This window comes from Coloeus monedula (genome assembly GCF_965178545.1).
Source record: "Coloeus monedula genome assembly, chromosome: 9".
Lineage (NCBI taxonomy): Eukaryota > Metazoa > Chordata > Aves > Passeriformes > Corvidae > Coloeus > Coloeus monedula.
In genome coordinates this window covers 18,807,606-18,834,923 of record NC_138789.1, presented here as the reverse complement: position 1 = coordinate 18,834,923, position 27,318 = coordinate 18,807,606, and the positions used below count along the sequence as shown (strand labels likewise).

Here is a 27,318-nt window from a genome sequence, read left to right as displayed (position 1 = left end):
AGACTAGACCTTTAGAAACTCCTTCTCCTCTTTCACACTTCTCTGATAATTAACCCCAGCGTTTGCATATTGTCAAGTTTGAGAGATTCTACCACACACTGCAGTTCAGTACAGAAGTAAGCTTATTTCTGGAATATTTGGTGAGCAAGTAGCATAAGTGAGTGCCAGAGGAACCACGTTTCAGGCAGTTAGATCTTAAAGTAGTCAAACTCCTCTGTGCTCTGCTGTCCTTTAGCAGGGACAAATCTCTGTTTCCTTTTCATTTAAAAACAAATTAAATTATGCAAAGCAGCCTGAGAAAATTGCTGTAGTTGCTTGCTCATAAAGTGTGTTTGTGTGGCTGTAGCAGAAACTGCCATGAAACTTGGAAGTTGATAAGGCTAATACTGCTCTTTTTAGGCATGGCAGAGATTTGAAAATTAACAGCATAAAATTTACTTATGACCTTGTCTTACCCATTTCCGTGGCAAGCGGATTGCAGGCGGATCGCATGAGTTCTGTTCAAACCACCTGGGTGTTTGAAGATTTTCTGTCTCCAATGTCAACTTCAAAGCCCTGGTCTGGATCATAGCTTTTTGTTAGGAGAAGCATAAAGGTTACCTAGGTACCACACAGAGTTTGGGGGTCTGTTTTATTAGGTTAAAATAATAATGGATATTTAAAAGTACTTCTGCGTACATACTTAAAATATATTTCAAATCAAAAGTCTCTTATGTATGTAATTTTATAGAGGAATAATGAGATGCTAAGTTGGGTTCTTGCATGCTGGGACCATTCTTTTTGAATTAAAAATAGGGGTTGTTTAGTAGGAATAATTTTTCCTAGTCCTAAATTTTTTGTTTAGGAAAAGTTCATGGTTATTTATTGTCACAATTGGACACTATAACTATCTTCATGATTCAAGGACAGTGCAGTTAGATTTTTTTTTTTTTTTTTTTTACTGACGTTGTGTTTAAATATATTCTTGGATGGTGTGGCAGATAACAATTTTGAATAATATAATTTTAAATTTCGATAAACCCCATATTTTAAAAATGATGGGTCCTGTTCCTATCTGTACACCTTATTTTTTAAGCAGTTGTACTTATAGCTATTGTTGGGGTTAGAAAATTATTATTTTTTGTTTAAAGAAAAGGAAGCCTATCCACTCAGAATCTGGAATCATTTACCTAGATGCAAAATTCAAACATTTACTCTTGACAGCCAAGTTAATGTTAAGTTTAGAAGGAAGACGCCTTCCCTCCTAGCAAAGGCTAAAATACCTTGAATTTTTAAATAGGAACTGTATGCTCTCTGATCTGATACCAAGAGTGTTGTTGTAAACAAATGTTGAAAAGAAGAAAATTCGAAATGTTTAAACTTCCTTTGCAGACCATGTAAACATCTATATTAAAAGACAGTGCTCTCACAGTTGGGATATTCAGTTATTTTTGATCTGGTTTTTGATCTGCAACAGAAAGGCAGTTACATCACTTCTGCACTGAAATAGCCTTTAAATTCTATTTTCACGTACAATTTATACTATAATTGTGGCTTTTGTGAACTTTACATCATTACTAAGCATAGTTAATTGGTATAATTTTGCTTTCTAAATCTGCACAAACAAAGCAAACCTCATTTTCCATAGGTAAGCTTAAACATAAAAATATGTCAGGTATAATAGATGAACTTAGGCAACTGTAATTTTTTTAATACTCTTCCGTTTTAAAACATTGCTGCAGAAAACCGAAGGATTAAAAGAGGAATAAATCCTCTTCATCAGTGTTTATTTTTTCTGTTGCATGTATCCTGTTCTATCTATAGCACAAGCAACACATGTACCTTCAATTACCATGTCCATCATGACACCAGTGAAGAGTTCATGCCTGGGTTTTTGTTACCATGAACTTTTCTCACATGGCAATGCTCTTAACCTGTTATGTCCATCATCTCTCTGCAAGACAGCTGCACTTCAGCAGAGGGTTTTCAGAATCTAAGTGACATGCCCCTGCCCCGCTGAGTGACCAAGGGAAAGCTGAAGGAAGGAACATACCCATTCCTTCTCCTAAGACTTATTTTTTCTTAATCCAACCCATGGGAGATTGGGAGACTGGAGATGTTCATTCTTTTCCATCTATTCACACATCCAAGAAATAGCTCATTTTGAAAAATCGTTTATATAAATGAGTAAGACATTTTTAAAAGAAAACAAAATGAGGTCTGTTCCAAAGAAGACTCATCTCTCAAGCCCTCTTTCCTGTTCCTGTTTGTCAGGTCAGCAGAGAAAGCACTGTCACACCATATTAGTGTCCTTTCAAGTAAAAACAAGTTTGGTCTGTTCCATAATGTGAGTGAATAAAGCAAATCTTCCACTGGACTCCAGGCTTGGGTGGACACTGGGTAAAATCTATAACCAATGAATCTCTTTCATCGTAGCAAAGAGGTGTAGTCAGAAGGAAACTTGGCACAGGGTGCTTTGCTGGTAGAATGCAGAGGGTCGCTGCAGAGCTGAATTCCAGCCTTTGCAAGACTTCCAAAGAGAAGCATTTCAGAGCCTCTTTCAAAAACAGTGCCTTCAGACAGGGCCCATGGTTGATTCAGTGTTTAAACTGCAGCACACTTCAGATTTGCATTTCTTGGTATGACTTAGCCTTTTTCACGGGCTGGATTTTATCCTTTGCCTTTTGGAGCTGCCTGTGATTGAGATAATGTCACAATGCACTTTGGGGGTCTGCCAGGCTTAGGCAAGGGCTCTGCTGACCCCTGCTGCTATCCTTGCTTTTTCCCTTGCTTTTCCTTCTGCAGCCGAAGGTTGCCTTTCTTTGCTAAAGATACTATGAGGTGAAAAGTGTTTTCGAATAAGAGGCACACCTTGCCTTTTTCTGCTTTCTGCATGTCTTTCCTTTTTATGTCAGAGAAATCCCAGTGCTGATGACAGGGTAGCACAGGCTGTTGTGGATTGGGTACGTTCCTGGAATTCACACAAATCGGAGGTTCTGTGGTACTGAGGCTGCTCTCACTAACAAGGACCTTTTGCTTTGGCATGACAGCGCTTTCTGTTTCAGCTTCCTGACAGCTGCTTCACAAAACATTTACCATACAACATTATCAACATTATATATCTTTTTCTTAAGCGCCCTTTTAAAATGAAGGTTTAATTAATCTGAAACAGACATAGCTCTTAGTACAGCAGTCAACCCTGTGACTATTTTGTTGTAGCAGAAGCTTAAAATGCTCTTTATTTTGAAACTAAACTTTTCACAATACCGAGCTGGGGCCAGATTGATTTATGTTTTGTTTTCTATGTGTTAGTCACAAGACTTAGTTATGACTCAAATACAAATAAAAAAGCAGAAATACATGTAGACTGTTTTCCTGAACAAGGCATAATCATGGAGCCTAGAAGGTTCCTGAAACACACCACAGTTCTTGGCGTTATTACAGCAGAAAACAGCAGTACCCGTGACTGAGATGAACCTTTTCTGGCATTGTGTATTTTCACTATCATTAATTCTTAATTTGAAAATAGTAGGTCTAGTTTTACTCATTAAAAATAGGAGGTTTTGTTAATGGGGTGGTTCTATCATGGTTTTACTTAGTAAATTAAATACAAATCCTCATATTACGAGGTTCTTAGCAGTCAGGTGAGGGGAAATAGCTGTCAGTGGTACTTGATCATCATTTTGCAGTGTGTTCTATTTTAATTTTCTGCAGAAGAAATTTTACTACACACGTGCAAGCACATAACACACGGGCGCGTGGCTGTAGTCACGACATTGGACAAGCTACAAAAGAAACAACAAAAGGATCATTCATACCAACTAATTACATTTAAAATTTAGATTTAGTTTGCTTCAACAAAGATGGGATTCATTATTTTACTAGGATGTAGCTTGACATTCTGTTTAATGTTTTCATATCTTACATTCAAGTAGTTTTCTTCCTTTATTATTGGCAAACCACAATCAAATTCTTCTTAAGTCAGCAGATCTGTTATCTGGCAGGATCATATATACATACTCATCAGTCATTCCTTGCTATTCATGGGGTGAAAATAAATGTAATGAACTATACATATGTATAAATAAAATTTTAAGTATTATATGCTGTTGCTTGTGTATTTGAGCATCATACAAAATACATGCTTCAGCCTGTGATTTTCTTGTGGTTTTTTCTGCTTGCTGAAATGGGCTCTACTAAGTGTGTACACTGTTTAGCCCAGTTAATCACGTACTGTATGTTTTGGGTATGTAATTACTTCTCTTAGTAATTTGCTAATTTTTTGAGAACTTGACTGAGACAACATTGCTTAAGCTTCAGCACTGTTCAGTTGAATTTTGTGTCCTCTTGAAAGAGTTTGCATGAATTTTACATGGTTTTCATATTTCTAGTCTAGCCAATATAAGTTCCTGGTTCAGTTGCAGTCAGAACTTTATTATTAAAAATTCTGATTTACTTATATATTGCTGTGCCAAATTTAGTTCATATAGAATAATAATAATGTAATAGTTGAAGCCTATTAATTCCTCCCACCCCAATAAAACCTCTATAATACTTAGCCAGAACAGCTACATTATCAGATAAGTTGATTTAGGACTTCATACATGTGTTCATATAGCCATTTATCTCTACCCTTTCTGAGGAGACCTTTATTAAGCTGTGATGACTGCTGAATATGAAATGTAACCAAGATTATTTTTTTATTCAAATATAATTTAAATATTCATCAAAGAGGAGTTATGCTTGAAACTGACAGAGACTATTAACATCAAAAAATATAATTAACTGCACTGGGTATCATGAAGCAGAGTTAGCCAAATAGCCGAGAGGTCTAATTGCTCTGGAGTCTGAGAAGCAATAGTTTTATTTTATACTGTTGCTGTGGAATTAATAGTGATGTGGTTTCCTATGCGAGGCAATTAAAAGCTGCCTGTTAAGGTTCATTGCACTATAGGAAATCTGTTGAATATCACTTAGTAAACAGAACTGACATGGAAAAGGTACATGAAGGTGGGCAGAGCAGGGTATGGATCATAAATTAGGACAGATTAATATGAATTAAATACATGTAAGTAAATTATGAGTACTTTCTAGTGTTAAAAGTCAACAGTAGCCATGAAAGTGAAAAGTTTTCATTAGTAACACAAAGGAAATAGAATTTAAAGATTATTAGAATGAAGATGTTTAATTCAGAGGAAAGAAATTGAAGAGTAACATGGGTTTAAAAATTAAAAACTGTCTACAGAGTAGCATAGAAATTAGCAGATCTCATTCTGTAAATTTCCTTCTGCCATGGAATAATCTCCTACTTACAATAAAAAGAACCTTCTGACCTTTGTGGCTCAATTAAGCTTTTAGTAGAATTCAACAAGAAAAATCTTCTTTATTGAATTCCATAGATTCTGCCTGTGCCCAGGGTATACATTCTAAAAAGGGGTGGCCATATTCATGACACTTTGACATTAATGAGGTTGCTGAAATGGAAGAGTTTAAGGATCAAAGATACAAGCAATAGTGGTATTTTACAGCATTTCTTTTTTTCCTCTCTAATAATAAAATTGCAATTTAATTGCTTAATAAATGGGCCGTGATTACTGAAAGACATAGATAATTTCCGTCTTTGCATTTTATCTTCTCCATATTGCAGAACAATAATTAGCAAAAATACTACTGCCACAAATGAAAGAAGTCTTTTTTTAATTTTTTTTTCCTTTGTGTAATAACTGTGAATGAAAGGAGTTTGCGTGTGTGTCCTTTAGTCTAGGGAGATACTCAGCGTCTATGGTTTTAAGAAGCAATCTCAAAAGCTAATGTCATACTGGTAAAATAAAATCACACGAAGAATTCAACTAGAATTCCTGCTTTGTATAAAGATTGGCTGCGTGTTTCATACATTATTGAGCAGGCTTACCCTGTTTATATCAGTGACATAAGAGTGTGTGCTACTTTCTCAGAAGAGCACTGTCTTTGCCGCTTCACAGCACAGTGCCTTGTACTCCCAGGCTTGCACATGGTGTTAGCAGATATTTAAAGCACTTCAGCTTAACATTTTATAGGTCATGATGAACTGAGCCTATAAAACAAGTTACTGCAATGAAGTTAATGCAGTCTTAAGAGTGTTACATAGACCAAATATTCAGTATTCGGGATATTTTTAGCCCACTCTAGACATATCAATGGGAAGGAAAGGTTCTTACCACGAAGAATTTTTTTCTATGTCAAACCTGATTTACAATACACTTGCAGTACAGAAGCTTTACTACAGATTTACTATGGAAAGCCATTTTTTTCAGGTTTACTGGGTAATACAGTAACTATAGGAACCTTTGAATTTCAAGTTGCTCTACTACACACACACACACACACACACACATACACATACACATATACATGCTAAACAGAAAAAAAGAGAAGAAATTAGGCAGAAAAATCATTTCATTGGGCAAGCTGCCCTGACCAAAGTCATGCACTTTGACCACCTTGGAGGAAGAAGTCTTACTCCTGCTTGGTGTCACCAACCTGTACAACGTTTCATCTGGAAGATGTGTATTTTCCTGTAGTAGGTGCAAAGGCATCTATATTCCTTTCTTAGTAGTAATCTATGATCTTTAACCTTACTGTTCATTGCTTCTCAGATACCTTGCTTCTTGTGATATATCTCTATGTGATGAAGGAGCAATTTGGAAAGGTATTTAATACACACCTTTTTGCAGCACTGTAAAATTGTTTCACCAAAACTCAAGAGTTTGTGCTCTGTCTGTTAAATACTTTCTTGTAGGCTGAATTGTAAGTGTAGCAATAACGTGACAGTTCCGAACCCATAATCTTTCCCTGTTTACTGAATTTATTACAGGCATTGAGTTCAACTGTACTGTTACACTCATGAAACTGTAGGTGTTTTCTCATCTAGGATGTAGCAGCAGTGATATTACTTTCAGTATATTTTTCTGGTGCCAGCATCACTGGTGGGTATGAAAAACATAATTTACTTTGTGTATTTAGCTTTCTTGTATAATTTTGCTGCCTTTGTGACAGAGATACAGCAAAAGAACACCTCCTGGAGTCACATTTAAAACAGGAGCACTTTGGGTAATGTACTGTAGACAGAACTCATATGAGTTAGAGCTCACTTATCATGAATGCCATCAGCAGTGCCTTGTTGCTTTCTTATCAGCCACTTCCTGCTGTCAGCCCAATGCTTATTTCAATAGTAAAGGATTTGCATCAAATGTAACACAGTATTATGTATGGCTAACATGCGGTTTTTAATTGTGCAGGCACATGAGACTCCTTCAGTGGTAGACAGTTTGATAAAAGGATTAGATCATGAATATTTTTGACACAATTAAAGATTTTCTGTGCATTGACAAAGTGAGGCTAGTGAATTTTCTGATACATGTTTTACAGTGGTGAATCTGCTTGGTTTGTATAAAAGCCAGCTGCAGAATATACAGGATTTTTGCAGATGTGGGAACAAGCAAACGGAAGCAGTCCCCTAAACTTTGTTTGGCTTAAAACTGGAAGTTCAAGGAATCAGAGTGAACAGTTCAAATTAGTAACTTAATCCCTTAACTTCAGATTGCAAAGAAAAAGTGGGATTGTGCTTTCCAAGTTAGAACAGCATACTTTTGCAGGGGAAGTCCTATACCTGGAAGCCCTGCAAGCTTTCCAGATGATAATTAGATCCAGACATCCCTGTGGGTAATGAATAACAGTGCTTTTGTGACAGGCATTCCTCTCAGAAGAAAAGAAAGTACTTGTAGTGAGGACTCTCAGACACATTTTAATAGGAAATGACACCACTGTTACAGGGTTGATTAAAGATCTACCAAGGGACAGCACTTCTGGAAAAAATCAGAAGATGAAATGAGAAAAGTTGTAATTTTATTATTAGTTACCAGTTAAATATGCGTAACTTTAAGGCCATGAAATCTGCACTAAAAATTATGAGAAAAAGGACTGTACCTTCTTGCTAGCGGATTGCACTTTTATAAATCTCTTAAAATAACCAAACTGTCTTTTGCCTCTTGCTCAGCATTTTGCTCTGAGTTCTGTTGAGCTGTATAAATGAGTCACTCTGTAGCCCTATGGAATTGGTGGATATGCAGCAGTGGGCACATGGCCTCTGTTGATGAAAACGATAACCCAAAAAGGGGTTATTCCCCAAGGCAAGTTTACAAAAAACAATTTATTCTTTTTCACCCTGTAAAACTCATCTTACATGCAGGATCTCTTGCATTATTACAAACTCTAATCCTCTGAGTGGGTAATTAACGGACCAGAAAAGCCATTTGTGGAAAGAAAGAGCCATAAGGGTGAAAAATATTTCTCTGCTGAATGATCTTTAAGGAGTAAATAATTACAAGAGTGAGAGGTTTGGGATGACCAATCTAAATCTGAACATAATTAGGATGAACACAGTTTGAAAATCGAAGCAGTTGGCATGTGCAACAATTCTCATATCAGAAGACTAATTAAATATTTAAAAGCCCAAAACCCCTCACTATTCACAGAAAAATAATCTGCCACAAAAGGGTCTGTAACTTTGCAGATAATTAGGAAGGGTTATAGGGGGAAAAAAATCACAGATTGGCTCCAAGGTTCTGCAAGGTCACGTCTTATTATGGTGCATCTTTTATATGGTCTGATAACAAGATCTTGCTAATTTAATCTAAGTAGGGCATCCCATAGCGATTTCCCATTTCCCTTGTTAAAAATATGATCATTTTTCCATATGCCAACTGCAATAGGTGAACATTTTTATAAATAATTTCTCCTAATTGATACAGGCTATAGTATTTTTAATTATTCAAGGTGAATGCATGTGTTAAAGTTGAGTTAAGGTTGTTCCCACTGCATGCCCCGTGTGAAATTGTCCTCATCCTTCCTGTTGCACAGGGAACCAAAGGGCTCTATGGCATCTGGTTGTCTCAATGGCCAATTCTGTAAATGACAAAATCTTAATTTCCTGTTAGAGGCAAAAGAGTTTTTTGTTGAATATGCATTTCTGTAAGCAGAAGAGAGGTATTAAACTCAGGAGACCGATTGTGAATCACGCTGAATTTGCATTGCACAGACCTGGAGGTCTGGTGGAAGTGTGAGGATTGAAAGCGTACGAAGGCTTCTGTGTTTCAAAAGTTGCAGTAGCAAATCATACCTGTCATCTAAAATACCTGATTTTAGTAATTAAAGTGGGTGATTGTTTAAAATGTATTTCAGATCTGTGCAAATTAATATGAAGGATAAGGCTACATGTTTTCAGTATTGTAATTCTTCCAGTTACTCATTTAATAATGACTCAGAAGCTGTCTTAAGTTAAATAACTTTTAACTACATTATGAATATGCTGCGTACCAAGCCATGGATAAAAAAGATCGACAGTGCTGCAAAAAAAGAATTTTAAAGGGTTTTTACTCTTATCCTGTGCTCTCTACCTGGTAGTCTCTTCTCCTGCAAGTCTGTTGCAGTGTTATTCCTAAGGATCAGACACTGTGCTTCAGGATTTTCTCTTGGATTTTCTATAGCTCTGTTCTAGCACTGTGTCTCTGAAATAAATGCCCCTTCGTAAAGCTCTGGGTTTATTACACAGCCCCACATTTCTCCCTGAAACCTGCTCAACACACAAGGCATGCTGCTGCACTCATGCTCATTCAGTGTGAATAATCTGTGCAAATTGCTCAGATACGACGATGCTGCACTAGTAAAGTTTTCATTAGTAAGTAAGCATAGCTGCAGGCTATTTATTTTGTCTAAATGGTGAAACATTTAATTGGTTCTTTTGAACTTACTACTTTTCAGCAGTGTGGATCTGCTTGGCTTAGTTGTGTTCTAAGATGTACACTGCCTGTAATCCCATGCTGCAGCTTGCTTGCAAATATGCATCCACATAAATAATATGAAAAATATTATTATTATGAAAAATTACTGTATTTTCATTTCTTATTTGTCAGGTGGGGTTGCATTAGGAACACTTTCTCTAAAGAACAGGTCTCTTCTTCTTCATACTGTTACAGGGTTTAGGATTGCACCTACAAAGACCTCACCAGGAGATTGTTCCATTTACTTTGCACACATCACTGCATCTTTGATACTTAGTTTTACTGTCCTTGATTTACAGCCATCTCCTCACAAGCTCTGATTGGTCTAGTAGGCCTTTGGTATATGTGATAGAAAGTAGCAGAGATAGAGAAGTGGAATTATGAAAGCACCTAAAAATACCAAGAGAAAGCAGGAGTTAAATATGCCACTGGAATCCTCATTTTCTTTTTGTTTTTCTTTTTTTTCCCTTCTCCCTGTTTTATCTGATGCTCCAGTTTCAGGTTAATGATAACCCCATAATAATAGCATTTACAGCAATAAGCAAAGTATTAGAACAAGGATGAACTGTAACAAGAAAAAACTGTTTCTGATAGCTTAGAGGTGGGTAAGTGAGAAGATTCCTCATTTTAACAGTGATTGCTTTGAACTTAGAGACATGAATACCAAAGGGCAAATGGGTCATAACTAAATGTATTAAAGTTGTAAGAAGAGGTTGAAAGCAAGAAATATTGTTAAATTACTTTGCCATACACATTCATTGATAGTGAATCAGACTGGGTAATTCTAAGAAGAGACCTATGGGAGTTGCATGTTTTATGCTGTGTTTTAATGTCTGTTTGGAGTTTTTATGCTTAATGCGTACCCTCAGACTCCCACAAGATTACATTGTATGAGGAAAGCACAATTAAATATTACTGCATTTTTTTACTGGGCAAATGGAAACAAGGCTATGGTGCACCTTCTCCTACAATATTAATTATACACTATTTAGCTTCCTTATATATGTTTACTTGATAATTAGGAAGATTCAACAAATCATTAATATTATATTTAAAAAGAAAACAGAAGGAAAAAAGCCTTTTCTTTCTTTGCCCCAAATGTTTGTCATCCAAATCCCCCAGATTTATTACTGTAATGGTCATGTTGCCAGGTGCATGGAAAATCCCAGGGCTGGTTCATGAATTTTCCATCCAAGCTCTAGGATGCCTCACTGCTTTCGCAGTCGTAGGAGAGTCACCAATATTTAGACACAGCTCTTGTGGCCAAATTCTGCTATTATACCTGCTCATGTATCTCCTTCTTATTCTTAGATTATGAAAACTACCAAGCACAGCTCACTAAATCTGTTCTCTCTTTGAGCTCTGTAAAATAGGTGCTATTTTCTTTTTGCGTGCTCATTCCCCTATAATAGTTTTGGGGCTTCTAACTTAAAAATAATTTTTAGAAAATCTTACACAGAAATAAGCAACCTTTTCAGTGTGTCTTCCTGGGTTTTAAAAGGCCAGTCCCAGGATTATATATCTATCCTTAATAGCATGTGGCTCTATAGGATGCACCTGCTCACTCATCCTGCATGGGAAGGATAGTGCTTGAGCACTGTGGAAATGGCAGCAATGGCTGGCCAATCCTGCTTCAAATCCAAGCTTTATAGGAAGGCTGGATTTTCTTAGCAGGTCTTTTTTCCAGGTTTTGGTTAGGCTTAAATTGCTCACTCATTAGGTCTCAGTATGTAATAATGTATGGCTTGTGAGGTGAATTTGAAACTCAGAATTTAAATACATTCCTTTAAATTTATCTAGTGTGGCATGTCTTTGTGTATACTTATGTATCTAAACACCCCTAAAATAAAATCTCTGTTCTCTGTTATATGTAAGTTTTGTACATACTTTCCAAGACAAAATTAATAAAACATTTAAGTAATATCTAACTTCTTCATACATATGTAACTTTGCATTTAATGACAGGAGTGGAGGTTTAGTGAATATGCATACAAAAGCAAAAACACCTCTCACATGGCAGTTGTAGACCATTAGAAATATATCTGTAAAGACAGCTACTTACTCTGGGTAATGAGGTTCAGGAATTTTTCAGTGTAAGTCATCACATGAAGTGCATTCATCCCATATTCCCATATCTTTTTACTCAGACTGCAGCTCACCCAGGGTGAATAAGGAACAAGAAGACCATATGGAGTATGTGGTGCTACAACTTGGAGTTTACGTGCCTCAAGTGGTGTTTAAGCAGGTTGCTGCAGGCGATATGCAGGAACATGCCATCGTGCTGGCTTTTAAGTATTTAATCAATATGCTGAAAGAGAAATATTGTCAGAACTGACTTGAAAGTTTCAAAACATACCAAAATAGTTTTTATAATGTATCAATGTTAGTAAAAATTAATTTTCTTTATTAAATGTGACTTTTCTGGTTTTGCATTTTACCCTGCTTAAGGAAACGCTGCATTTACAGAAATACACCATTAGGAATATGCAAAATTATTTTGATAGTTCTTTTTTGGCTATGCATTTATCCATATCCTTTTCAAAATAACATGATGGGGTTTTTTTGTGTACTATCTTTGTCAAAGTTATGCATGCATTAAAAAAAAGCATTAGAAGGATAAATTGCAATGTGGACATTATTTCATACATACCTTATTTTTGCAAACTGCAAGAACCACTTGAAAAGGATCTGTTTGTATCTTTTTGTGTCAGATGTGACTTACCCATGAAGATGACCTCTTCCCTTAGTCAGTTGGTTTGATCCATGCAGTGCTAATTTCTTTCCAGAATCTCAGATCCCAGTGCTTCACTTTCTGGTCCAGTCATGATACACTGTTTTTCATTTTAATGCTGGAGTATTTGTTCAAGTCCATAGACTGTGCGTTTTTAATCTTCCTTAGAACAATGGTGAATAATGGCCCTTGGCAGGAGATAATGAAATTTTCTTAATTTATATTTTCAAGCAGAAGCTTCAATTGAAAATGGCATCCTATGGCCTGCAGACATAGCTCTAGTGCAAGTTTCAGGGGAGCTGTAATAATAATGCAGTGCCAGCAGTGACGAGGAATAGGACAGTGAAGAAGTAATTTAAGAAAGAAAAGAGAATGTACCAAAGCTTTATTGTAGCATATCTAATGATCTTCTGAAGATTCTCAATAGCTTTGGGAGCATGACAGGAGAAACTAATGTTATCTTGCCAAAACAGAAGCCCCTGCTTAATCAGCAGAACAAGATTATTGATTAAAACACCTCACACAATAGATTGCACATGGAATCTCATCTCTATACATTGCACGTGAAAACATGCAATAATAAGCATAAGATAATAATAATTTTTAAAAAAGCAAAAGCAATTTGTTGGGAATTGTACAAGTCAAGATTAGAACTGAAATACAAACATATTATCATGGAAAGTACAGCAGTCCTTAAAGCTGAGCAGAGAGGATGGATGCAGCAGGGACATGGCTACATCATGAGCAGAAGATAATAACAGCCCTGCTGGAGCTGCTTTGCTTTCTTTTCTTTCTGTATTCATCTGAAATGTGAAGGGCCATTCCTCATTTGCACAGTCTTCTTCTTGAGGTGAAAGGAGTTCAGATATTATACTGTAACTGTTAATTAACCACTCCATTTGATTTTTAGATTACTCTAAGTGATGCATGTGCATTATGAAGATGTAACCTTTCTTCATTCATACTAAAATACAGAAGAAAGGAGTGTCAGAGTACAAAATTGCTCCTTGCATTCATGAGAATAGTGGTAATTCCTGCATTTCCCCTTGCAAAACTGTTGCTGCTGCTAGCACAAGAACCTGAATTATCATTCTTTCACTACTACAGGTAGTCTTTTCCTTAGCAGTTTTTCAAATTTAATTCATATATTACCTTACCTAAATTAACTGTTACTGAGTTTATACAGAGTTCTTTGCTGATCTGCTGTATTTCCTTGTAAATGACAAAGTCATTGTATCATAAATCTTTGTGAATATTGTGAATTCTTCTTGAGAGTGAAAACATTTCTCATTGTGAGATCATATGAATTTTAAGATTGTACATAACTCCCTGAAAATGTCTCTATTTTAACTTAGGCTGGGGAAGTATGCAGTTACGTAGGTTGCAGAACACTTAAGTGTTACTTAAAAGCTACAGAGAACTTAAACACCAAAGTATTTGTGATTTGTCTTCTTAAGTTTGCAGAAATTACAACTGATTTGTATAACACCTTCATTGGAACAATTTTTAAAGTGTTTGAATAGATGGACCAAATTAACAGTATATCGTGTGGAAAAAATAACTTTGTGTAAAATGAATGAGGGACTTCCAAGTTACTTGTCAGTTCAGGTTTTTGAGGTTTGGATTTTTTTTCCTGATGGTGTCTAGGCCAATTTTGCAAATTTCCAGGCACTTTATTTCCACAATAGTCTTGTTTTGGAGAATCCTGTGACAGAAAAGATGCTTGCCCATTACAAAAATGAATAGGTCACCAGATTTAAGACTGTAACAGTGCAATATCCTCTTCTTCAAGCACACTAAGTGTAGAGGTTTCTCAAAATAATGAAGTTCTGCTATGGCAATGATGAGATACCTTTGATAATCTGTCCCATGTAGGATAATCTGCTGATTAGTGCTGTTCTGTGGAGAGCGGAGTCTCTTTTGTCCAATATACCACAGAGTTCTGTGCTTCTTGACTTAAAGAAGCTCAGCTGAAACCCTTACCAGTTTGTAAAATGGTTTTTGCAGATAGCAGAAGAACTATAGGCCAAAAGCTAACAGAGGAGTATCCCTGGTTTTACAAAGAAAAACAGTGCAGTGAACAGGAGACTTTAATTTATCCATAGAACAAATCACAGTAGTGTAAATTCCCTGAATTACTTGTCTCAGAACTACTACTACTACAAATTCCACTCATTCTTCACGTCTTCTCTTTAACCCATGAATTGGGATTGACAGCTGCTATAGTTGCTGTGGGTTTTTCTTGAAGGTCTCACTCTAATGGAAATATGAACTCTAACTATGTAAAAAATAGTTACCTGAATGTAGACTTTTTAAACTGTGAATATCATAATCAAGTGTCTTTAATTTGAAATCTTGGAAGTGCTTGTAAATTACTCAGGTTTTATAAAATACAGCCAACAGTGCAGCAAAATCAGTGATTTGAATGTGAAAACCTACAACTTAAAGCACAAATACACTATTCATATAGTCATTCAAGTAATTGCACTTCTTGAGGAAGTGCTGGTGGGCCTGGTAGCTACTGCAGCAGTGGGTATAGCTCATTGTTTTGTAATTGGAGTTCTAGGTTTGGCCAAAGGTGGGCAAAAGTTGACCATATGCACAGCAGGTGAAATTTTTCATAAAGGAATAGTAAAAGTTTTTAGATTGTCATCAATTTCCTATAAACACTGCTCAATGCCTGAAGTTTGACACTTACTGTACAAAGAGAAAAACCTGCATTTTCCTCTGAATTCTTGTTACACATCCTTTTGATAAAATCTGGCATGAAGTTCTTCTCAGTTCTGTGGCTGATGACAGCATTATGAATCTTTTACTGGGGGAAAATGAAACTGAAAAAAACAACTCTTCACAGGGAAATGAGTCCATCTTTTTCCCACCGCTAAATACGACCTTGGTTAGTTTCATTCTCAAGCAATTTCTCCCAACATAAATAACAAATAAATAATTCTGTCTTAATTGCTGCTCATTTGAGTATAAAATAAAATTTTCACACAGCTCAAAGCTGTGGAAACCATCATACTGAATGATGTACCAGGAGGAGTCTTGTAGGAATTATTTTGGTTTCAGCGTGAGGTTTTTGCTAAAGAAACACTAATTTAAAGAAATTTGTTACAAAATCTTACATCCCAGATTTTCTCATGCTGGTTAGTGTACCTGAGGTGTGGCACATAAAAAACGCTGTATCAGGGATATTGCAGAGAGGCCTGCGAGGCTTGGGGCGGTGTTGCCTTCTCCTGCTTCTACAGCCTCCCTCTACACCACACAAGAGCAGCACTTTGTCCTCTGTGGGAGGGGCTGTGTGTACATTTTCAGCGTTACAGACTGAGTACAGGGGTTTTCTCAGCAAGCTGGCTGCACATTTTCCCCCTTCAGCCTGGGTCTAAAGCCCTTGGATGTGTCAGAGTCATTCCAGACTCTCTAACATCCTGCACGAGCTGCTGCACTGACTGACTGTTCCATTGGGATGGGAGTGGGGCAACATTATTTGTGCAATAGCTGTGCAGGGGACCTGGCTGTGCCTTCTGGAAAAGGTGGCAGGTGGATTCCCCACCTTCTATCCGTATCCATGGTTGTGTATGTACAGAAATCCCTGACTATTTCCAATTAGTTCTGCAGTTATGAGCCTTATGATGGTAGAAATAAGCAACTAAAAAAAAAAAAAAAGAGGAAGAGTTAACTGATCGAGTAAGAAGAGCTGCTGTTTCCAAGTTTTCTCAGCAGAGAGACACAGCATGTCCTGACCTGCTCTGTGCTAGTTTGATTACTATATAAAAAAGGAAGTGATTTATATTAGAGTTCTTTGAATTGTGTTTGCTCTACCTTTTATGAGGTAGCATGAATTATTCTAATACCTCTTGGCACTGTTCAGCTGTGGAAAGCCACTGATACAAGGCAGATTATTTTAGCTTTGGATATGTGGTATTCAGGGAGTATGGGAAGAAGTAGGGCAGTAGAGAAGTTGATGTACAGCTGGAGTCAAAGGCTAGTCTATTACTTAAGTTCAGACTTCTGTTATTCAGTTTGCTGACAAACAAAACTAACCCCTGAGAAGATCAGCCAAGCTCTTTGCCTTTTAGTCACCAAACTCCCTGACCTTCTCTTTCTTTTCTTCCTCTTCCTTGTGACTGTTTTTCTGTATTACATTTTGACCATCTCTTCAAGGTTAGGTGATTTTTTTTTTTCACTTTTAACCTCCAAGGTAATATTTGTTTGGTTGGTTTTTTTTTGTTTGTTCTGAAAAAAATAATAATAATAATCTAAAATCTAGTAGTAGTAGTAGTTTAAAAAACCTTCAAAAACATTAGGTTCGGTAAATCCTCACAATTAGAGGCATTGTAATAAAATTCTTCTTTGTATCAAAATGCATTTTCTTTCATTGTAAAGCAAATATTTTTTATGTTTTAGTCTCTTCAAAAGTACATTTTAATTAATTTTCTTGCAGTTCTTCTTTTTAACTGTTTTTCTTATTTCCTCAAGTGGTCATTCTTTACTGCTTCCTGTAGCCTAGCAGAGGAAGCTTAGAGTCCACCAATTGCTCCTAAAATAATTAAAATGGAAATGCTAACGTTCTTTGTCTACAGTAGCTCTTCCAACCAAAATAATTTCCTTGAATCACAAGAAAAGTCTTTCTGAGATGTAAAACCGTTCAGCAGTATGTGTTTCTCTAAAGATGGAAGGAATTACTCAGTGTTGTTATTATACATTATTCAAAATTGCACATTTTTTCAATTATATCATCTTTGCATTTTGTTTTCATATTTTTGAACAATAGTATCAAATCAGTATAAACTTGGTACTTGGTACAGCTATCTCTACCAATGGGGACAGAAGATAACATCAATCTCCAAATTTAAAAGTATAAAGCCTGAACTAAAATATTGTCCTGAAGCCTTCTTTTGGACTTTGGCTAATTAGTATTAATTAACTTTGTTGTCTTACAGATTGAACTGCCCAAGTGTGAAGAGAGTTAGCACTGAATGTAGTCCTTTAGTATGAACTTGCAAATTAAATGTAATTTTAAATTAATTAGCTTGCTTTCTTTTCCCATTACAGGTGCAACAACCGAACACAGTGTATAGTAGTTACTGGGTCAGATGTGTTTCCTGATCCTTGTCCTGGAACATACAAATATCTAGAAGTTCAGTATGAATGTGTTCCTTACAGTAAGTATAATCTTTTTATTCTTGCTCACTTCCTCTGGCCCTCACAATTGAAGCGGGAGTGCTGTTACATGGAAAAGAAGCATATGTTTATGGCCCATGGACCCATTATGCATGCAAAGCACTTGCAGACTAGGGCCTCCAATTAGCTTCACAAAGTGTGGAAGGAAGCCATGGTGTGATGCTGGCCAAGTGTCTGTCTGTGTTCTTAAGTGTTTGGCTTTTAAGGCTACTGTTTTTCCAGAAAACAAACTCAAATTAGCTATTCAATAGACCAGATAGAAATTTGTACTTTTGCCCGCAACCAGTTGCTGACAAATTGGCTTGGCTCACAGACTTGTAAAGCAGGAATTGACTTCAATTTTAATCATGATCTACTTGAAAGGCTACCTGCTGCTGTGGTGACTTTGGGTGCACAGCAAAACCCAGCACTGACATTCAGAGGCAAGTGACCCAGTTGGGGGACATTGTAAAAGGATTTTGTGCTTCGTTATAAATGAATGCATATTCAGAATGAATAATTCATTAATAAGGTACTCACACTGTGTTCTTTAAAAGCAGAGGGGAAAAGAGTGAGAAAGAAAAGTTCGCTTTTAATTTAAAGACAAAATATCAGTTGTGCCTTGAATCAGCTACTAAAATAGAGTTTTTCACTGAAATCAAATTAAATAGTGAAATGATATTGAGATAGAAAAATGTGAAGTTATGGCTACTTCAGCAGTTTTGTACAATATTATTTGCAATGCCAAAGTTCAGTAGCTTTAGACATACTTCTTATTTCCTTGTAATAATTAATGCCTTTTTTTATTGGTATTTGTGCACAATCATGAAAGTTCTGCAGATTCTACACTTTTAACTGGTTTTGCTTTCTTGTAAGGTCATTCTTTGCAGTGACTTCTCTCTCGTCCCGTAACTCGACAGAAAAATAGCTGTGCTTGCAATGGAATTTGAGCAGTGCACTGATCATTCCCTTGAGTTACTATTAAGTGTGAATTTCTTGATCTGCAGTAATCCTTAACCAAAGTCGTATTTTCTGTTGGTACAGGAAACAGGCCAAGTCTGAGATGCAAAAACACTGTGGTGACAGTATATATTGAAAAAGGAAGGAAATGAGTTCTGGCATAAGCAAAGCTATGTCAAAACTGTCCATACTGTCTCCTGCAAAATTTAGAATTCTGAAACTGAAATACTGCTCTGTACTGCTTCACTGCACTGAACCTTCACTGTTGTCAAAGGCCAAGCACAGATCATCTGTTTTTCTTCATTTCTGCTGTGTCATTGTGAAATGGTTGCTTGCTGATTTTTTTCCCTGTACCATTTGTAGGTTTGGAAGCCTACTGCAAACAGTGATCCCTAGTACCATTCCTCCTGTGTGTAGTATTGGTGGCTTGTTGTAACTGTTCTTCTCGTGCCACTTTTGAGGAGTGATGTCTTACCCCAATCTAACCAAAGTTTTGTTCCACAAAGACCACTTCTGCTTTAGCACTATTTTCATTCCCAAATTCTCTGAAAAGAGGGCAGTGCATCTGATTCCAAACCATGAGGTCAGTCAAGTGACAAGAAGTTAACGTTTCCAGTTCCAGTAGGCTAGCTCATAAAGGAAAAAATGTAATGCAAATAATGTTCAAACATAATTTCTTGTGCTGTTTTAGGAAGAGAAGTGTGGATATGTTCTACTGATTGGGTATTGCTGTCTCCAGGAATCTTTTCTTTTCCAGTTTCAGAAGTATAGTGCAACAGCGCGGCCTACCCTGTACTCTAACTTGTAGTTACTCTAATTTTAAAGTGTTTATTTTTTATTTACTGTCAGTTGCATTGGCCTACCCTTTGAACCCTGTAATTCTGTGTCTATCATAATTCAGGGTTCGGGATACTTTCCCGTTTTTCAAAGTCTATAAGTTTTGGAGTTTGTTAACTGCAGCATGTACAGTGATGACACTGCCCAATTCCAGAACTGTAAGAGGCATCACCTGTCATTACCACCAGTCATCAAAAGATTGCCAGTTACTAAAATAAGTTTTGAAGGTTGATTTCAAATCACATTGTGCTTCAGTAGCCATTTTGATTGTTGACCGTCTTTCTTCCCTTTCCCAAAAAGCCTATCCTGTTATTTTTCCAAGTCTCTTTTTTTGATGCCTGGTAAACTCCAGCTATCAAGTCTAAAGTTTTATTTCCTTACTTATTCCAGTGCTCTATATTTAAATTTACAGAATGACTGAAATTATTAGATTTGCAAATAGCAGCTGTCTCAGTGTAAGAGACTCATTAGGAATGTAGGATAAGCTTTTGTGGGCCCAGGAAGGGAGTTCAGTGATCACAACACTTCTAACCAAAGTTAATTTATAGTTCTTACTTTTTCTGAATTTCATCTTCAGCTACTGTAAGACTGAAAAATTTGCAGTACTCACTGTGGTAGCTTTCAGTCCACGAGAGATGAAAAACAGCAGTCATAATAGGTTTTGTGGTGAAAGGTGGGAGTCCTTACGCACTGGAGTTGCTGTCACCCTTGTACAAAATGCAGTTTATCAGCTCCTCTATGTTTTGCTGGCCTCCAAAAATACATGGCTGCTTTACTCATTTGAAAGTACTTAATTTTGTCAATTTAATTAAGTTTGAAAGTATTTAATAAAAGCTTACTTCTTTGCATCTCAAAGTGTAAACAAAAAAAAAAACCTCAACAAAACAACTTTTCAGATACTCAGTTGGATCTCCAACTAAAATTCCAGACAAATTTTATAGGCATTGCTTTGTCCTGAAATAAGAGTGTTATTGATTAAATTACAAAGAAATTGAGAGTACTGCACTTGACATTTCTCTCACTTATGCTGCACAATGTATGTTGACACTTTGACTAACAGAAGTCAGCCATTTTATAAAGAAGAACATCAAAAGTGCCATTTTGTACATCTGTGCATTTTTATTTTAAGCCTATTTTGGAGTCAGGAATTCAATAGAAAACATTTTAAAGTGTTTTATTCTCTCTCTGTTTGTATTGATTGGACTTTGCAGCATTTTTTTATTTCAATAAGCCCATCTGTCCCTGAAAAATGTACAGCTGTTGTACACCAGTGCTTGCAGAGCAGACATGCCGGTAATGATTTTAGTTATCCCTATTTTTCCCCCCCTCTCCTATTACTAATTCTAAGCAGGTAGAATATCAATATTGCTCTTTGGTGAGAAATAAGCACATGCATAGAAGTTTACAAACAGAATCATGTGAAAGTCATTAATACTAATGGTGAAACCCAAGAATTCACCTCAGAATATATCTTCTGTTTACTTGAATAACTCCAGAATTACAAATTGCAGAAAAGCGAGTCTTGTACCTAAAGATGTATAACAGTACAAAGGCTAGGAAAACTACTGTTCATTTTGAAAATATTAAGCCCCTCTGGTTCCCCTGTAAAGTTATGAAATTGTTTCCTGATGAAACACTAGATCAGATCAGCCAATATCACTTTCAAAATAATCATATGTAATTTTATTAAATGAAACTGGAAATCCAAAACTTTATATGAAACATACAAAGGCATTCTTCAGGCTAATACTGTAATACTGAAAATGTAATAGCTGTGCAAATAGTTTTGATACACTTCCCTGGTATCAGCAGCTACTGTTACACAGATTGGTACATCTGTCATTTTCCAGGTCATTTTATGAAACCAAGGGAGGATGCTTCAAAGGCCACAGTGTATATGAAATAGGTTTTATTGCAAATAATTATTGAAAAGCTATTTACTAGCTGGGCTTCAGCTATATATCTTTCTGTAACTTCCTTAAAACTTCCTGAGGGAAAAATTGCTATAGTAATATAACTTTGTTAATTGGGTTCCGTTTATGTCTTCTGTGTATAGTGGCAGGATGGATGTTTGTTTTAAACAATATGGCTGTCCTTGCATACTAGCTTGCTGTTTCGGGCTTAATCGATGATGCTGGAGAATATCTGAATGAGCTAATTGTTAATTTTTTCTTCTCTTTTCCTCTTGCTTACTGTGCTTTTGCTTCTTTTTTTCCTAGATGTTTTTGCTTATTCCTTCTAGTCTGGTTTTGCAGTTATAGACTAAGAAGTGGCAAAAGGTCTCAAGATAAACATTCAGGAAAACAAATAGAATAAAGCCTAAGGAGAGCCGAAGTGTGCAAGCTGCTTTCCTTATAAGAAAGAAAAGCAGGGAAATGTGTGGGACAAAGATGGGGGGAGGTTTAATATCACATATGCAAACCTATATAATTAATATAGTGAATTTTTTATTTCTAATTATCTAATTAATATAATATGTATATGTGCACTTGCACATATATGATAAATTCATATGTTGCTTAAAAAACAACTTCATTAGCATTATACTTTTAGAAGAAGAGTGTGTATAGCATGTACTAGTAAAGAAATTCATTATTTATTCAGGTTCACTAAGTGAAACTACATGCCAGCAAATCTGTATTCCCTCCTTAATCTACTAAAATGATTGATCCATGTTCATTTGTGTAACCGTAGAATCTCTCTCCTGCTAGGTTATCCTGTTGTCTGTTTCTCTTTATCCAATATAGTGCAGTTCTTATTCTCCCTATATTTAGCGTCTGTTACTAATTTAATCTTTTAGACTAATAGTCAATTTATGTTAATCTTCTTTCTTTTTTCCTTGCACTTTTTTATTTTTCTTCCGATGCTTAAAATAGAAGTGGAGCAAAAAGGTAAATAACGTATACAGTCCAAACCCCAGCTCCTTGTTATGTGCCTTATGGATGTTAACCTCTTCCCTTCCCCTCCCCACAACACTCTTATATTATGATAATCAGCAGGATCTCATAAGTACACCTCATAAAGAAGTCGACTGTTTGCAAAAAAGTGACTTGGCTGCTTAAAGTAGGTGGCGGGGTATAGTGTCTGAAGTACTTGGGCTGGAGGGAAGACTCCCTTGCTTTTTTCTCTCCCTTTCTCTTTGTCTTTCTTTCCCTCTCTTTCTCTCACCCTTGGGTAAATTCTTGTTAATCAAGTGTCATCTTGCCTGGCTTCCAGAACCCTCTCCATAGCATGCCATGGTTACAGGGTTTCCTGGTCTGTTTCATTCATTGCTTTGGTTGTGTTTTGTTTTCTCTGCTCCTAATTGCTTTCTCTATATACCTGATGATTTGTTTTGTTCTTTATTTTTAATCGAGGCACCTCCTTTTTCAGCCTCACCACTTCTTAAAGTTCTAAACAAGTTGATGTGATTTTTTTTGGACTGAAATGACCTAGCACACTGCTGCACACCAGTTAAAAGCTCTGGAGAGTTAATGTGTACTCACTAAAAGTCTGAAATGAAAATGCAAGAGTAGCTCTACATTTTCAGCTGTCTGTGTATGCCATTGAGCCTTGGTCTGTACTAGTGAAAACAGTTCCCATCCACTTTCCACACTGGTACAGCAAGAACATGGTAACTTTAAGAAAAGTGGATGATAAAGGGTGATAATTGCATTAATTATAACATAAGGTATAATCTAGTGCAAATTAAATTGATTTTTTTTTCTTCCTGACACAGTCATTATGATTTACCTACCTTTTTATTTTTTTCTTTTTATTTTAAATTTTTATTATGAGACGGTCTTAATTTGACGTAATTCTTGTCTTACTTCTCTCTGTGACTGTTAGTTTTTGTTTGCCCGGGGACATTGAAAGCAATTGTGGACTCGCCGTATTTATATGAAGCTGAACAAAAAGCAGGTGCTTGGTGCAAAGACCCTCTCCAGGCTGCAGATAAAATATACTTCATGCCATGGACTCCGTATCGCACCGATACTTTGATAGAATATGCTTCTTTAGAGGACTTCCAAAACGGACGCCAGCAGACGACGTACAAACTCCCAAACCGAGTGGATGGTACTGGATTTGTAGTGTATGACGGTGCTGTCTTTTTCAACAAGGAGAGAACTCGCAACATAGTAAAATTTGACTTGAGGACTAGAATTAAGAGTGGAGAGGCCATAATCAATTATGCTAATTACCATGACACCTCTCCATACCGATGGGGAGGAAAGACTGATATTGACTTGGCAGTTGATGAAAATGGCTTGTGGGTAATTTATGCTACGGAGCAAAACAACGGGATGATAGTAATTAGCCAGCTGAACCCCTACACTCTGCGCTTTGAAGCCACCTGGGAAACAACCTACGACAAGCGGGCAGCATCCAATGCTTTCATGATATGTGGTGTCCTGTACGTGGTGCGGTCAGTGTATCAGGACAACGAGAGCGAGACCGGCAGGAATGCCATCGATTACATCTACAACACCAGGTTAAGCAGAGGCGAGCACGTGGACATTCCTTTTCCCAATCAGTACCAGTACATCGCCGCAGTGGATTACAACCCCAGAGACAACCAGCTGTATGTGTGGAATAACAACTTCATTCTGCGATACTCTTTGGAGTTTGGCCCACCTGATCCTGCCCAAGGTAAGAATTTCTTTTCTTTCTCCTTTTTGATCTCTTTGTGTTTCCGTTCGCAGAAATATGTTACAATATTTTTAGTCTGAGATTTAGCTCATGGCACAAAGGAAAGGATGGGTTGTTTGTCTGCACCGTGCTGAGCTGTACAGCATTACAGCAGTGCAAGACAAATTTGCAGAACCTGTGAAGAGAAATAGAATTACTTTATTTGGTTTACAGGCTCGTGCTATTCTTTTTATCTTTTATCTTTTTTTTTTTTTTTTTTTTTTCTATGAATCAAGTGTGTAGCTTTTCTATGTTTGAGAATGAGTTGGGGAATTATTTGCTTTATACCATCAGTCAGTTTGACTCCTATAGCTAAACTGAGTTGGAGTTGCTTCATGCTGAGCCCAAAGCCTGTTCCCATCCGCTCGGTATTACCTGCTTCTGAATTGATTACAGCATACATGCAGACCTTTTAACTTCTTGGCGCCAGTAGTGGAGAGCAGTGTGTGCTGGGAGGTCCCAGAGGAGACGTGTGGGGTTAACATGCAATACCAAGAATAAGTATTTTTCCGCAGCCTTATTTGCACAGTTTCTAATGTCGGGTTAGACAAGATTGTCTGACATCTTTTTAGTGGATTTCTCAGTAAGTCCCTTACAATTGCATTTCAGCTCAGTAGAAGTTAGAGCTACTACCTAAAAGGGAAGATACTAACTGTCAAAAGGAAAAAGAAAAACAGAGGTCTTTAGGTCTCAGAAATCCCTAAAAATGACATGAACAGGCACAGCCACATACATCTACATCTACAGAGGAGAGTAAATACCAGGAGAAATGCTCTGTGGCAGAAGATGTATGCAGCAAGGAACAGAATGTTGATAAGCTGCTTTAGCAATGAAGGTAATACTTCATTTCTCTCATCTAAGTGCTATGCATGTTTGGCAGCCATTTTTTCTGCTTCAAAAAAGTAGTAATAATGGCTTCTCCACATGAAAAGTAGCTGTCCTGCTTCAGCAAAGCTGATTCATGCACAGCAGTGCAAACTCTAATATGCATACAATTATGGCAACACACATACAGCTTTTCCAGGTACAAAACTGCATATGAGGCAGCAGAACAGGGCGGTATAGAACCAATACATTAGTGATCTCCAGAGCCAAGGGTGATCTGTCCAGTCTCTTGCAGACCTCCCTGGCAATATATGGCCAGGCTCAGGCAGGTTTCAGGTGCTCGGGGAACTGGCCAGCTTCGCTCTCTGTACATCGAGCAAGTCCATTCCTCAGGGAGGCTTTGGGGTTGCTCTTAGCAGAGAGATAAACCACCTATGTAATTAAAAAAAAATTACAGCTTTCATTTTGTACATTCTCATGCATGCCACTTTCCATTCAGTTCAATTGAGACAAAAATGCATTCTAAATTCTTCAGAGCTTTAAAACTAAGAGGAGAAAATGGAGGTGCAGGCTCTAAGTAGCTTTTGCAGTTCAGGCAGCTGCTGTGAAAAAGCTAATCTTTAAGTCATTGCATAGAAGGAAAAGTGTAAAGGAAAAGCAGGGAGAGAAAAAGCTTTGTGGAATCCTTCCTTTGCTTTAGTAAACCTCCAAGGTCTCCAGTAAGACATTTCATGATGTTTTTATTATGAGAGAGTCTCTAAGATCTTAAGTTACAGTGCATGTGCTAGCCACATCCCATCTGCTCTCAAAACCAGATCTGGGTATCCACCAGCACCCTTTTCTGTTCCTGGGTTCCTTGCTGGCATGCAAGGCAGGAGCAGAAATAGTTTATTCCAACCAGACCGAGGCAAAAATGGGTCCAGGGCACACTGCAGGGTGCTTGCCTCTCCTCTGAGCCATGTGCCCATTCACCCATGAAGACAGAGAAGAAATATTTGAGTAAGTTATGAGTTTGGGTTTTAAATGCATTAGGACATCAGTAGATATCTTTTGATTCTGGTCTTTTTAAAATATAGAAACCATATGAAGACACTCATTTTACTTGAGCATATGATGCATATATTCACACTGTATTTTTCCTTAGATAAAGCCAATACCCAATATTTTAATTTTGTATGGGTATGTACATAGCAGATCTAAGAATATGTTTCAGGTCATTTCCTCTTTTGCCTAAGCCAATTGCCTGTAGTTAGAAACTACTAAATGAAAGGAAAAATTATCTAACATAATTGTCCTTGAGATGTACTGCTGTAAGAGTAAGGAGAAATTCTGTACAGTATCTACTTTTATATTTATTTCTATTATATTTCCAGTTCTTCTTTGTTTCAGCATAAAGTCTGTATAAATTGAAGCTCAGTCTTTTGACTATTACATAAAGGATCTATATGTGTAATACACATTTAGATTTTTTATCTCATATAGAATTATATCAGCTTTTAAGCACACGATGAAGGGCATTTTTGTGCTTCTTTAATTCTGATTTGGTTTGATTTTTTTGTGGTCAACTCGGATTTCTTAACCGTCTACTCAAAAACATAGGAGTTACGATGACATTCTGTACATCACCTAACACAAGAACCTTCTTTTAGTGTCCTTTGCAGCAGTACTTTAATATCAAGTATTTAATGGTGTCACAAGGTCAGTGTCTCAAAATTGGAAGTCATGGCCTTTTCTTTTCAAATGGTTAACTTGGGACCATTGTGGAAGACTCAGTAATCTGTGTTCTCTCCGTTGCCATGTGAGAAATAATGATAGATAAGACATACACTGATTTTTATTTTTTTCCCTATCTTGTCTTGGCTATTAAGTTTTTGTATATACCGCAATGTCCAGCTACTGAGTGCTTCAAAAACACCAGTCTTCCTATCTGAAAGACAAATTTGTCATACTTGAGTCGCACTTTCGCCTCACATTTGCTCCAGGGCCAAAACTTGGGCTCATCCATGTCCTGAAACTCCTGGCTTTGTTTTCTTTGTTGTCTCTTTCATTTTTAAATCTCTCTTTTGAAACCTCTGAAATACCACTGCAATTAACCTAATGTTGACCTTGTTCTTGCTGCACAGCTACACCATCTTCTCTTCTTGCAACTTTCCATCTATCCTTATTTTCTTAATCTTCAGGAGAAACTCTTCAGATTTCTAAAACTGTAGGTGCTACAGACAGGCTACTGCTTTAGTACTCAGACAGTGGGGTCTGCTGCCCTTAAAATGCCTCCCTTAACCTCATTCTTTTTATGTTATTTTTTCTTCTTGCTTCTCTTGGAAATTATAGTACACA

General features: G+C 36.8%; 1 protein-coding gene across 2 annotated transcripts in view; it reads left to right on the top strand.

The window, feature by feature from the left end:
• ADGRL2 (adhesion G protein-coupled receptor L2) overlaps positions 1-27,318 on the top strand; it is a 155,862-nt gene that overhangs the window by 87,261 nt on the left and 41,283 nt on the right. For both annotated transcript variants that reach the window (XM_082286729.1, XM_082286730.1), the window contains exons 4-5: positions 17,584-17,693; positions 23,317-24,117. In XM_082286729.1, the coding sequence (XP_082142855.1) occupies positions 17,584-17,693; positions 23,317-24,117 (911 nt within the window). The remainder of the gene's footprint in view (positions 1-17,583; positions 17,694-23,316; positions 24,118-27,318) is intronic.